Source organism: Rhinoderma darwinii, chromosome 1, assembly GCF_050947455.1.
Source record: "Rhinoderma darwinii isolate aRhiDar2 chromosome 1, aRhiDar2.hap1, whole genome shotgun sequence".
Lineage (NCBI taxonomy): Eukaryota > Metazoa > Chordata > Amphibia > Anura > Rhinodermatidae > Rhinoderma > Rhinoderma darwinii.
The window spans coordinates 633663280-633679984 of NC_134687.1; the positions used below are offsets into that span (position 1 = coordinate 633663280).

The 16705-nt window shown below is 47.1% G+C and overlaps 1 protein-coding gene across 4 annotated transcripts in view; it reads left to right on the plus strand.

The window, feature by feature from the left end:
* Positions 1-1878: 1878 nt before the first annotated feature.
* LOC142659414 (uncharacterized) overlaps positions 1879-16705 on the plus strand; it is a 90513-nt gene continuing 75686 nt past the window's right edge. For all 4 annotated transcript variants that reach the window (XM_075835572.1, XM_075835653.1, XM_075835828.1 and 1 more), the window contains exon 1: positions 1879-2049. In XM_075835572.1, coding sequence (XP_075691687.1) covers positions 2042-2049 — 8 coding nt within the window. In that variant the 5' untranslated portion in view covers positions 1879-2041. The remainder of the gene's footprint in view (positions 2050-16705) is intronic.

The following is a 16705-nucleotide window of genomic DNA, read 5'->3' on the forward strand; positions in this document are numbered from 1 at the left end:
AACTATTTTTACTTTTTGAGATACAGCTGCTTTGTATTCTGTATACAGAGCAGCCGTATCTAGCGCTGAGACCTGAATCCGTCAGGCCAGTAGGACTGACGGGTTCAATGTCAGCAGGTCCTGTGTCTCTGACACGCAGGATCCACCTGTTATCGATCACATTTAAGTTATGAACCGTCGACACGCAGGACCCGCTGACACTGAACCCGTCAGTCCCACTGACCTGACGGACTCAGGTCTCGGCACTAGATACGGCTGCTCTGTATACTGAATACAAAACAGCTGTATCTCAAAAAGTAAAATTAGTTTAATAAGGCTCCGTTCACATGTGTGTCAGGGCTCCGTTCAGGCGTTCCATCTGAGCTTTCCATCAGAACGGAACAATGACTGAATCAATACTGTAGTCGACTGTGCTTTTGATTATGTCAAAACGACGGAACCCTTGCAGAACGGAGACAAACGCAAACCATTTGCACCAGATCTGTCACCATTGAAATCAGTCAGGGCTCCGTTCTGACGGAAAGCTCAGATGGAACGCCTGAACGGAGCGCTGACGCTGATTTTTATAGAAAAAAATAAATAAGAATTCAAAGGTGTACATAGCTTTTCACGTAATCTGAACAGGGTTTAAAAGGGCAACAAATAGTAAATGTGCACTATGAAGGCACTAAATTCTGTGCCTATTTGACATTGATTAACTTTAGTGCCTTTCAGTGCCACCATGGTGCCCATTTGCCACTTATTGCCCCTTTAGCGTCCTTCTGTTTGGTGGCCCCTTGATGGCGATTTGCTGCCCCTGTAGCTTTTAGCATCTTTTGTCACAGAAGAACAATAACGGGGCAATAAATGGCAAATGGGCACCAAGGTGGCACTGAATTCTCTGTCCATTTGCCATTTTTAGAACCCCATCAGTTCCCACAATCAAACAAAGTCCAGTCAGTGACTTACCTGCTGGGCGTCCGGCAAACGCTTCCTGCTGGAGCCGCCCTGGAGAAAACGTTCCCTTGGTGTCTCCACCAGCCCTGGAAACGCACAGGAAGCGCGGTGTCTCCTCCCTGTCCTGCGTCCTGAATGATGTCATCACGCCTGTCTTGTCATTCAGGACGCAGGACAGGGTGAGCAGACGAGCGGTGGCCGGGACGCGGGGCAGCCAGTATGAGGTCGGTGCAGTAAGTGAGTGGCACCTGACACACTGTCGTCCCGAGTAGTGACCATGGTGCGGGGCTTGTACTCCCGGTGGTGCCCCCCTTACGGTGCAGCGGGCGCCCTGTGCGACAGCACTGGTCGCACGTACCTAAGGCCGGCCATGGAGAGAACTACAACTCCCAGCATGTCCAGATGGTTATTACGGGATAGCAGAGGACATTACAGGAAGGAGGTATAAGAGGAGAGGACTACAACTCCCAGCATGTCCAGACTGTTATTATGGGATAGCAGAGGACATTACAGGAAGGAGGTATAAGAGGAGAGGACTACAACTCCCAGCATGTCCAGACTGCTATTATGTGATATCAGAGGACATTACAGGGAGGGGTATAAGAGAGAACTACAACTCCCAGCATGTCCAGGATGTTATTATGTGATATAAGAGGACATTACAGGGAGAGGGTATAAGAGAGAACTACAACTCCCAACATGTCCAGGCTGTTATTATGGGATATCAGAGGACATTACAGGTAGGGGTATAAATGGAGAGAACTACAACTCCCAGCATTCCCCTGGCTCCGCCCCCTCATGTCACTTGATCATCATCACTTCTCCACGCCACACAGGAGTCCCGGCCGCTCACAGAGCTCCACCCTCGCATCACGTGATCATAAATACTTCCTCACGCTGCACATGAGTTCCGCCTCTAATGTCACGTGATCTTCTTCAGAGGTCCTTCAGTCACCACTTTTGTCCACTGATAAGCTCCGCCCCTCCTGCCCCGGTCACTCGATGGTGACATCATCACAGGTTCTTCAGCTATTGCCGTGTATGAGGTAGAGAGTTGCGCTGGTCGGGTGTTCTCTCTGGTATCAGCCATGATGGCGGTGGTGACATGAGAAGGTAATTGCTAGTGAGATGACATGTTACTGCGGAGTTATTGTAACGTATAAAATCCAGAATGTAATATAATCACATTGTAGCCTCACATACATACACTGCCGGGACCATATATACATACATACATACATACATACATACATACATACATACATATACACTGCGCTGCCAGCACCTTACATTTACACACACTGCACTGCCAGGACCTTACATATATATATATACACACTGCACTGCCAGGACCTTACATATATACACTGCACTGCCAGGACCTTACATATACACACACACTGCACTGCCAGGACCTTACATATACACACACACTGCACTGCCAGGACCATATATACATACATACATATACACTGCGCTGCCAGCACCTTACATATACACACACTGCACTGCCAGGACCTTACATATATATATATATACACACTGCACTGCCAGGACCTTACATATATACACTGCACTGCCAGGACCTTACATATACACACACACTGCACTGCCAGGACCTTACATATACACACACACTGCACTGCCAGGACCTTACATATATATACACACACACACACTGCACTGCCAGGACCTTACATATATATACACACACACACTGCACTGCCAGGACCTTACATACATATACACTGCGCTGCCGGGACCTTACATATACACACACTGCACTGCCAGGTCCTTACATATACACACACACTGCACTGCCAGGACCTTACATATACACACACACTGCACTGCCAGGACCTTACATATATATACACACACACTGCACTGCCAGGACCTTACATATATATATACACACACACTGCACTGCCAGGACCTTACATACATATACACTGCGCTGCCGGGACCATACATGCATATATATATATATATATATATATATATATACACATACATACACACGCTGCCCTGCCAGGACCTTACATATATACACACACTGCCCTGCCAGGACCTTACATATACATACACACACACACACACACACACTGCACTGCCAGAACCTTACATATACACACACACTGCACTGCCAGGACCTTACATATATATACACACACACACACTGCACTGCCAGGACCTTACATATATATACACACACACACTGCACTGCCAGGACCTTACATACATATACACTGCGCTGCCGGGACCTTACATATACACACACTGCACTGCCAGGTCCTTACATATACACACACACTGCACTGCCAGGACCTTACATATACACACACACTGCACTGCCAGGACCTTACATATATATACACACACACTGCACTGCCAGGACCTTACATATATATATACACACACACTGCACTGCCAGGACCTTACATACATATACACTGCGCTGCCGGGACCATACATGCATATATATATATATATATATATATATACACATACATACACACGCTGCACTGCCAGGTCCTTACATATATACACACACTGCCCTGCCAGGACCTTACATACACACACACACACACACACACACACACTGCACTGCCAGAACCTTACATATACACACACACTGCACTGCCAGGTTGCCAGGACCTTATATACACACACTGCGCTGCCAGGACCTTACACACAAACACACACACTCACACACACTGCCAGGACCTTACATATATACACACACTGCACTGCCAGGACCTTACATATATACACACACTGCACTGCCAGGACATTATATACACACACTGCGCTGCCAGGACCTTACATATACACACTGCACTGCCAGGACCTTACATATACACACACACACTGCACTGCCAGGACCTTACATACATACACACTCACACACACACACACACACACACACACACACACACACACACACACACACACTGCACTGCCAGGACCTTACATATATACACACACTGCACTGCCAGGACCTTACATATATACACACACGCGCTGCCAGGACCTTACATATACACACACACTGCACTGACAGGACCTTACATATACACACACACTGCACTGCCAGGACCTTACATATATACACACACTGCACTGCCAGGACCTTACATATATACACACACTGCACTGCCAGAACCTTACATATACACACACTGCACTGCCAGGTTGCCAGGACCTTATATACACACACACACTGCGCTGCCAGGACCTTACACACACTCACACACACTGCCAGGACCTTACATATATACACACACTGCACTGCCAGGACCTTACATATATACACACACACTGCACTGCCAGGACCTTACATATATACACACACACTGCACTGCCAGGACCTTACATATATACACACACTGCACTGCCAGGACCTTACATATATACACACACACACACACTGCACTGCCAGGACCTTACATATACACACACACTGCACTGCCAGGACCTTACATATACACACACACTGCACTGACAGGACCTTATATATATACACACACACACTGCACTGCCAGGACCTTACATATATACACACACTGCACTGCCAGGACCTTACATATATACACACTGCACTGCCAGAACCTTACATATATACACACACTGCACTGCCAGAACCTTACATATATACACACACTGCACTGCCAGGTTGCCAGGACCTTATATACACACACACACACGCTGCACTGCCAGGACATTATATATATATATATATATATATATATATATATATATATATATACACACACACACACACACACACACACACACACACACTGCACTGCCAGGACCTTACACATATATATACACACACTGCACTGCCAGGACCTTACATATATACACACACACTGCACTGCCAGGTCCTTACATATATACACACACGCTGCACTGCCAGGTCCTTACATATATACACACGCTGCACTGCCAGGACCTTACATATATACACACACACTGCACTGCCAGGACCTTACATATACACACACTCTGCACTGCCAGGACCTTGCATATACATACACACACACACACACACACACACACACTGCACTACCAGGACCTTACATATATACACACACACTGCACTGCCAGGACCTTACATATATACACACACTGCACTGCCAGGACCTTACATATATACACACACGCACTGCCAGGACCTTACATATATACACACTATGCACTGCCAGGACCTTACATATATACACACACTGCACTGCCAGGACCTTACATATACATACACACACTGCACTGCCAGGACCTTACATATACATACACACACTGCACTGCCAGTTCAGTTTGCCGTGACCTTATATACACACACGCTGCACTGCCAGGACATTATATATACACACACTGCGCTGCCAAGACCTTACACACACACTGCACTGCCAAGACCTTACATATACATACACACACTGCACTGCCAGGTTGCCAGGACCTTATATACACACTGCACTGCCAGGACCTTATATACACACACGCTGCACTGCCAGGACATTATATACACACACTGCGCTGCCAGGACCTTACACACACACACACACACACACACACACACTGCCAGGACCTTACATATATACACACACTGCACTGACAGGACCTTACATATATACACACACTCCACTGCCAGGTCCTTACATATACACACACACTGCACTGCCAGGACCTTACATATATACACACACACACTGCACTGCCAGGACCTTACATATCTATACACACTGCACTGCCAGGTCCTTACATATATACACACTGCACTGCCAGGACCTTACATATATAAACACACTGCACTGCCAGGACCTTACGTATACACACACACACACTGCACTGACAGGACCTTACATATACACACACACTGCACTGCCAGGACCTTACATATACACACACTGCACTGCCAGGTCCTTACATATACATACACACACTGCACTGCCAGGTTGCCAGGACCTTATATATACACTGCACTGCCAGGACCTTATATACACACACACGCTGCACTGCCAGGACATTATATACACACACTGCGCTGCCAGGACCTTACACACACACACACACACACACTGCACTGCCAGGACCTTACATATATACACACACACACTGCACTGCCAGGACCTTACATATACACACACTGCACTGCCAGGACCTTACATATATACACACACTGCGCTGACAGGACCTTACATATATATATACACACACTGCGCTGACAGGACCTTACATATACACACTCACGCTGCGCTGCCAGGACCTTACATATACACACACTGCACTGCCAGGTCCTTATATATATATATATATATATATACACACACACTGCACTGCCAGGACCTTACATATATAAACACACTGCACTGCCAGGACCTTACATATATACACACACTGCACTGACAGGACCTTACATATATACACACACTGCACTGCCAGGACCTTACATACACACACACTGCGCTGCCCTGTCCTTACATATACATACACACTGAACTGCCAGGTCCTTACATATACACAAACACTGCCCGGTCCTTACATATACATACACACACTGCACTGCCAGGTTGCCAGGACCTTATATATACACTGCACTGCCAGAACCTTATATACACACACGCTGCACTGCCAGGACATTATATACACACACTGCACTGCCAGGTCCTTACATACACACACACTGCACTGACAGGACCTTACATATACACACACTGCACTGACAGGACCTTACATATACACACACACGCTGCGCTGCCAGGACCTTACATATATACACACACACGCCGCGCTGCCAGGACCTTACATATATACACACACACACACACACACACACACACTGCACTGCCAGGACCTTACATATATACACACTGCACTGCCAGGACCTTACATATATACACACTGCACTGCCAGGACCTTACATATACACACACACTGCACTGCCAGGTCCTTACATATACACACACTGCACTGACAGGACCTTACATATACACACACTGCACTGACAGGACCTTACATTTATACACACACTGCACTGTCAGGTCCTTACATATACACATACACGCTGCGCTGCCAGGACCTTACATATATACACGCTGCGCTGCCAGGACCTTACATATATATATATATATATATATATACACACACACACACACACACACACACACACACACACACACACACACACACACACACACACACACACACACACACACACACACACACACACTGCCAGGACTTTACATATACACACACACACTGCTCTGCCAGGACCTTACATATACACACACACACTGCACTGCCAGGACCTTACATATATACACAAACTGCACTGCCAGGACCTTACATATATATATATATACACACACACACACACACACACACACACACACACACACTGCACTCCCAGGTCCTTACACATATATATATATATATATATATATATATATATATATACACGCTGCGCTGCCAGGACCTTACATATACACACACACACGCTGCGCTGCCAGGACCTTACATATACATACACGCTGCGCTGCCAGGACCTTACATATACACACACACTGCACTGCCAGGACCTTACATATATACACAAACTGCACTGCCAGGACCTTACATATATATATATACACCCTGCACTGCCAGGACCTTACATATATACACACACACACACACACACACACACACACACACACACACACTGCCAGGTCCTTACATACACACACACACACTGCACTGCCAGGTCCTTACATATACACACGCACTGCACTGCCAGGTCCTTACATACACACACACTCCACTGCCAGGACCTTACATATACACACGCACTGCACTGCCAGGTCCTTACATACACACGCACTGCACTGCCGGGACCTTACATATACACACACGCACTGCACTGCCGGGACCTTACATATACACACTGCACTGACAGGACCTTACATATATACACGCACTGCACTTTCAGGACCTTACATATACACACACTGCACTGCCAGGACCTTACATATACACACACCTCACTGCCAGGACCTTACATATACACACACACTGCACTGCCAGGTCCTTACACACACACACACACACACACACACACGCGCACACTGCACTGCCAGGTCCTTACATATACACACACACACACACACACACTGCACTGCCCGGTTCTTACATATACATACACATACTCCACTGCCAGGACCTTACATATACACACACACTGCACTGACAGGACCTTACATATATACACTGCACTGCCAGGTCCTTACATATACATACACTGCACTGCCAGGTCCTTACATATACACACACTGCACTGCCAGGTCCTTACATATACACACACTGCACTGCCCGGTCCTTACATATACACACGCTGCACTGCCAGGTCCTTACATATACACACGCTGCACTGCCAGGTCCTTACATATACACACGCTGCACTGCCAGGTCCTTACATATACACACGCTGCACTGCCAGGACCTTACATATACACACACGCTGCACTGCCAGGACCTTACATATACACACACGCTGCACTGCCAGGACCTTACATATACACACACGCTGCACTGACAGGTCCTTACATATACATACACACTGCACTGCCAGGTCCTTACATATACATGCACACACTGCACTGCCAGGTTGCTAGGACCTTTTCTACACACTGCACTGCCAGGACATTATATACACACACTGCGCTGCCAGGACCTTACATATACACACACACTGCACTGCCAGGTCCTTACATATACACACACTGCACTGACAGGACCTTACATTTATACACACACTGCACTGCCAGGTCCTTACATATATATACACACACACACTGCACTGTCAGGTCCTTACATATACACACACACACACGCTGCGCTGCCAGGACCTTACATATATATATACACACACACGCCGCGCTGCCAGGACCTTACATATATATACACACACACACACACACACACTTCACTGCCAGGACCTTACATATATACACACTGCACTGCCAGGACCTTACATATATACACACTGCACTGCCAGGACCTTACATATACACACACTGCACTGCCAGGTCCTTACATATACACACACTGCACTGCCAGGACCTTACATATATACACACTGCACTGCCAGGTCCTTACATATACACACACTGCACTGCCAGGTCCTTACATATACACACACTGCACTGTCAGGTCCTTACATATACACACACACGCTGCGCTGCCAGGACCTTACATATATACACACACACACACACACACACACGCTGCCAGGACCTTACATATATACACACTGCACTGCCAGGACCTTACATATATACACACTGCACTGCCAGGACCTTACATATATACACACTGCACTGCCAGGACCTTACATATACACACACGCACTGCCAGGACCTTACATATACACACACTGCACTGCCAGGACCTTACATATACACACCTCACTGCCAGGACCTTACATATACACACACACTGCACTGCCAGGACCTTACATATACACACCTCACTGCCAGGACCTTACATATACACACACACTGCACTGCCAGGACCTTACATATACACACCTCACTGCCAGGACCTTACATATACACACCGCACTGCCAGGACCTTACATATACACACACACACACTGCTCTGCCAGGACCTTACATATACACACACACACGCTGCGCTGCCAGGACCTTACATATATACACACACACACACACACACACACACACACACACACACACACACACACACACGCTGCGCTGCCAGGACCTTACATATATATATATACACACACACACACACAAACACTGCACTCCCAGGTCCTTACATATACACACTGCACTGACAGGACCTTACATTTGTACACACACTGCACTGCCAGGTCCTTACATATATATACACACTGCACTGTCAGGTCCTTACATATACAAACACGCTGCGCTGCCAGGACCTTACATATATACACACACACGCCGCGCTGCCAGGACCTTACATATATACACACGCACTGCCAGGACCTTACATATATACACACTGCACTGCCAGGACCTTACATATACACACACTGCACTGCCAGGTCCTTACATATACACACACTGCACTGACAGGACCTTACATATACACACACTGCACTGACAGGACCTTACATTTATACACACACTGCACTGTCAGGTCCTTACATATACACACACACACGCTGCGCTGCCAGGACCTTACATATATACACACACACACACGCTGCGCTGCCAGGACCTTACATATATATACACACACACACACACACACACACCGCACTGCCAGGACCTTACATATACACACACACACTGTGTGTATATGTAAGGTCCTGGCAGAGCAGTGTGTGTGTGTGTATATGTAAGGTCCTGGCAGTGCAGTGTGTGTGTGTATATGTAAGGTCCTGGCAGAGCACACACTGCACTGCCAGGACCTTACATATATACACACACACACACACACACACACACACACACACACACACACACACACACACACACACACACACACACACACACACACACACACACACTGCACTCCCAGGTCCATATATATATATATATATATATATACACATACACGCTGCGCTGCCAGGACCTTACATATACACACACACACACACGCTGCGCTGCCAGGACCTTACATATACACACACACACACTGCACTGCCAGGACCTTACATATACACACACACTGCACTGCCAGGACCTTACATATATACACACACACTGCACTGCCAGGACCTTACATATATACACAAACTGCACTGCCAGGATCTTACATATATACACACACACTGCACTGCCAGGACCTTACATATACACACACTGCACTGCCAGGTCCTTACATATACACACACTGCACTGTCAGGTCCTTACATATACACACACACACACACACGCTGCGCTGCCAGGACCTTACATATATACACACACACACACACACACACACACACACACACACACACACACTGCACTGCCAGGACCTTATATATATATATATATATATATATATACACACACACACACACACACACACACACACACACACACACACACACACACGCGCTGCGCTGCCGGGACCTTACATATACACACACACACTCCACTGCCAGGACCTTACATATACACACACACTGCACTGCCAGGACCTTACATATATACACACACTGCACTGCCAGGACCTTACATATATACACACACTGCACTGCCAGGACCTTACATATACATACACACACACTGCACTGCCAGGTCCTTACATATACATACATACACACACACACTGCACTTCCAGGTCCTTACATACACACACGCACTCCACTGCCAGGACCTTACATATACACACGCACTGCACTGCCGGGACCTTACATATACACACACGCACTGCACTGCCGGGACCTTACATATACACACGCACTGCACTGACAGGACCTTACATATATACACACACTGCACTTTCAGGTCCTTACATATATATACACACACACACACACACACACACACACACACACACACACACACACACACACACGCTGCCAGGACCTTACAGATAAACACACACACTGCCAGGACCTTACATATACACACACACACTGCACTGCCAGGTCCTTACATATACACGCACACTGCACTGCCAGGTCCTTACATATACACACACTGCACTGCCAGGTCCTTACATATACACACACTGCACTGCCAGGACCTTACATATACACACACTGCACTGCCAGGACCTTACATATACACACACACACTGCACTGCCAGGTCCTTACACACACACTGCACTGCCAGGTCCTTACATATACACACACACACACTGCACTGCCAGGTCCTTACATATACATACACACACACACACACACACACACACACACACACACACACACACACACACACACACACACACACACACTGCCCGGTCCTTACATATACATACACATACTCCACTGCCAGGACCTTACATATACACACACACTGCACTGACAGGACCTTACATATATACACTGCACTGCCAGGTCCTTACATATACATACGCTGCACTGCCAGGTCCTTACATATACACACGCTGCACTGCCAGGTCCTTACATATACACACGCTGCACGGCCAGGTCCTTACATATACATACACTGCACGGCCAGGTCCTTACATATACATACACACTGCACGGCCAGGTCCTTACATATACATACACACTGCACTGCCAGGTCCTTACATATACATGCACACTGCACTGCCAGGTCCTTACATATACATGCACACACTGCACTGCCAGGTTGCTAGGACCTTTTATACACACTGCACTGCCAGGACCTTATATACACACACACACACTGCACTGCCAGGACATTATATACACACACTGCGCTGCCAGTACCTTACATATACACACACTGCACTGCCAGGACCTTACATACACACACACACACACACACACACACTGCACTGCCAGGACCTTACATATATACACACTGCACTGCCAGGACCTTACATATATAATAACACTGCACTGCCAGGACCTTACATATACATACACACACTGCACTGCCAGGACCTTACATATACACACACATACACACACACACACACACACACACACACATACACACTGCACTGCCAGGACCTTACATATACATACACACACACACACACACTGCACTGACAGGACCTTACATATATACACTGCACTGCCAGGTCCTTACATATATACACACGCTGCGCTGCCAGGACCTTACATATATACACACTGCACTGCCAGGACCTTACATATATAATAACACTGCACTGCCAGGACCTTACATATATACACTCACACTCTGCACTGCCAGGTCCTTACATATATAAACACACTTCACTGCCAGGACCTTACATATACACACACACTGCACTGCCAGGACCTTACATATATGCACACACTGCGCTGCCAGGACCTTACATATACACACACACTGCGCTGCCAGGACCTTACATATACACACACACTGCGCTGCCAGGTCCTTACATACGCGCGCGCACACACACACACACACACACACACACACTCTGCACTGCCAGGTCCTTACATATACATACACACACTGCACTGCCAGGTTGCCAGGACCTTTTATATACACTGCCAGGACCTTATATACACACTGCACTGCCAGGACCTTATATACACGCTGCACTGCCAGGACATTATATACACACACTGCGCTGCCAGGACCTTACATATATACACACACACACTGCACTGCCAGGACCTTACATATACACACTGCACTGCCAGGACCTTACATATATACACACACTGCACTGCCAGGACCTTACATATATACACAAACTGCACTGCCAGGACCTTACATATACACACGCTGCGCTGCCAGGTCCTTACATATATATACACACACACGCTGCGCTGCCAGGTCCTTACATATACACACACACACACACACACGCTGCGCTGCCAGGTCCTTACATATACACACACACACACGCGCTGCCAGGACCGTACATATATACACACACACACACGCTGCGCTGCCCGGACCTTACATATACACACACACTGCACTGTCAGGACCTTACATATACACACTGCACTGCCAGGTCCTTACACACACACACACACACACACACACACACACACACACACACACACACACACACACACTCACTCACTCCACTGCCAGGACCTTACATATATACACACTGCACTGCCAGGTCCTTACATATACACACGCTGCACTGCCAGGACCTTACATATACACACACACTGCACTGACAGGACCTTACATACATACACACACACTGCACGGCCAGGTCCTTACATATACACACACTGCACTGACAGGACCTTACATATACACACGCTGCACTGCCGGGACCTTACATATACATACACTGCACTGCCAGGTCCTTACATATACATACACACTGCACTGCCAGGTCCTTACATATACATGCACACACTGCACTGCCAGGTTGCTAGGACGTTTTATACACACTGCACTGCCAGGACCTTATATACACACACACACACACTGCACTGCCAGGACATTATATACACACACTGCACTGCCAGGACCTTACATATACACACACACTGCACTGCCAGGACATTATATACACACACTGCACTGCCAGGACCTTACATATATACATACACACACTCCACTGCCAGGACCTTACATATATACACACACTGCACTGCCAGGACCTTACATATACACACGCACTGACAGGACCTTACATACACATATATATATATATATATATATATATATATACACACACACACACTGCACTGCCAGGTTGCCAGGACCTTCTATACACACTGCACTGCCAGGACCTTACATATATACACACACTGCACTGCCATGACCTTACATATATACACACACTGCACTGCCAGGACCTTACATATACACACACACACACACACACACACACACACACACACACACACACACACACACACACACACACACTGCACTGCCAGGACCTTACATATACACACACACACACACACACACACACACACACACACACACACTGCATTGCCAGGACCGTACATATATACACACACTGCGCTGCCAGGACCTTATATACACACACGCTGCGCTGCCAGGACATTATATACACACACGCTGCGCTGCCAGGACATTATATACACACACGCTGCGCTGCCAGGACCTTATATACACACTGCACTGCCAGGACCTTATATATACACACACACACACACTGCACTGCCAGGACCTTACATATATACACACGCACTGCACTGACAGGACCTTACATATATACACACTGCACTGCCAGGACCTTACATATATACACACTGCACTGCCAGGACCTTACATATACATACACTGCACTGACATGACTAATCTTTATTTATATAGCGCCAACATATTACGCAGCACTTTACAATTTATAGGGAACATCAACAAACAATATCAGACATTACGAAGTGACAAAGCTAATTTACAATTCAGACAGTAGGGTTGAGGACCCTGCTCCCAAGAGCTTACAATCTATGAGGAAATAAGGGAGACACAAAGTGTAACAGTGTTTGTTCGGTACAATGGTCCAGCCATCTTTTATACACATGGGGTGGTACATAAAGCTGCATGAGCCGATCACCAGCCAGTATCCGTGTATGACGGACATGAAGTGCAATACGGTGCAAAGATATAGAATGAAAGGCAGGTCGCCAAGGATAGTAAAACAAATCCCAAAACATTCTTCAAGTATATAAATGCTAAAAAGCCAAGGTCTGAACATGTGGGACCCCTAGATAGTGGTAATGGGAAGTTTGTCACAGGGGATCAAGAGAAGGCAGAGTTACTAAATGTTTTTTTTAGGTCTGTATATACAACTGAAGAAAGAGCAGCTGATGTAGCCAGTGCCAGTGCTGTTAATATATCAGTTGATATACTGAATTGGATGAATGTAGATATGGTGCAATCTAAATAAAATAAATGTGCACAAGGCCCCGGGACCAGATGGGTTACACCCTAGAGTTCTTAAGGAGCTTAGTTCAGTTATTTCTGTCCCCCTCTTCATAATACTTAGAGATTCTCTCGTGACTGGTATAGTGCCAAGGGACTGGCGCAGGGCAAATGTGGTGCCTATTTTCACAAAGGGCTCTAGGTCTTCCCCGGGTAATTATAGACCAGTAAGCTTAACATCCATCGTGGGGAAAATGTTTGAGGGGCTATTGAGGGACTATATACAGGATTATGTGACAAAAAATAGTATTATAAGTGACAGTCAGCACTGTTTTACTAAGGACAGAAATTGTCAAAATAACATGATTTGTTTTTATGAAGAGATGAGCAGAAGCCTAGACAGAGGGCCGCTGTGGATATAGTGTTTTTGGACATTGCAAAGGCATTTGACACTGTCCCTCATAGACGTCTAATGGTTAAATTAAGGACTATAGGTTTAGAAAATATAGTTTGTAATTGGATTGAGAATTGGCTCAAGGACCGTATCCAGAGGGTTGTGGTCAATGATTCCTACTCTGAATGGTCCCCGGTAATAAGTGGTGTACCCCAGGGTTCCGTGCTGGGACCACTATTATTCAACTTATTTATTAACCCCTTCCCGACATTTGACGTATCCATACGCCAAAGTCGGTTAGGGGAAGTATGGAGCGGGCTCACGCAGTGAGCTCGCTCCATACGATGACAGTGTCGGCTGTATGTTACAGCCGACACTTCAGAGTAACTAGCGGCATCTCGCTTGAGCGCTATCCCGCCAGTTTAACTCTTTACATGCTGCGGTCAATACTGACTGCAGCATTTAAATCGTCAGAAAGAAGGGGGGGCGACCCCTTCTAACAGCTATCTAACGCAATCGCGGGGGGGGGGGGGCGATTGTTGCTATGGCTGCCTGGGGGCTAAACCCCTTCCCGCACCTTGGCGTACATGCACGTCCAGGTGAGCAGTAACTTCGTGCACCTGGGCGTGCAGTTACGTCCGCGCTTTAACAGTAAACCGCCGCGTGGCACTACACCGCAGCGGCGGTTAACTGTGCAGGGTGTCTGCCCTGCTCTCCCCGTTGCCGATCAGCGGCCTGTCGCCGCTGAAATCGGCAAATAACCCCTTCGATGCGGTCGATTGAGATCACCGCATTGAAGAGGTTTAGAGCAGATCGGCAGCCCCCCACATGCCTTTGCGGGGGCTTGCGATCCTTATCATGACAACCAGAGGCTAGACAATGACATGCCATGTACGGAAGCCTCGGAGGAGCAGCCTCCGGCAAGTTCTCCGATGC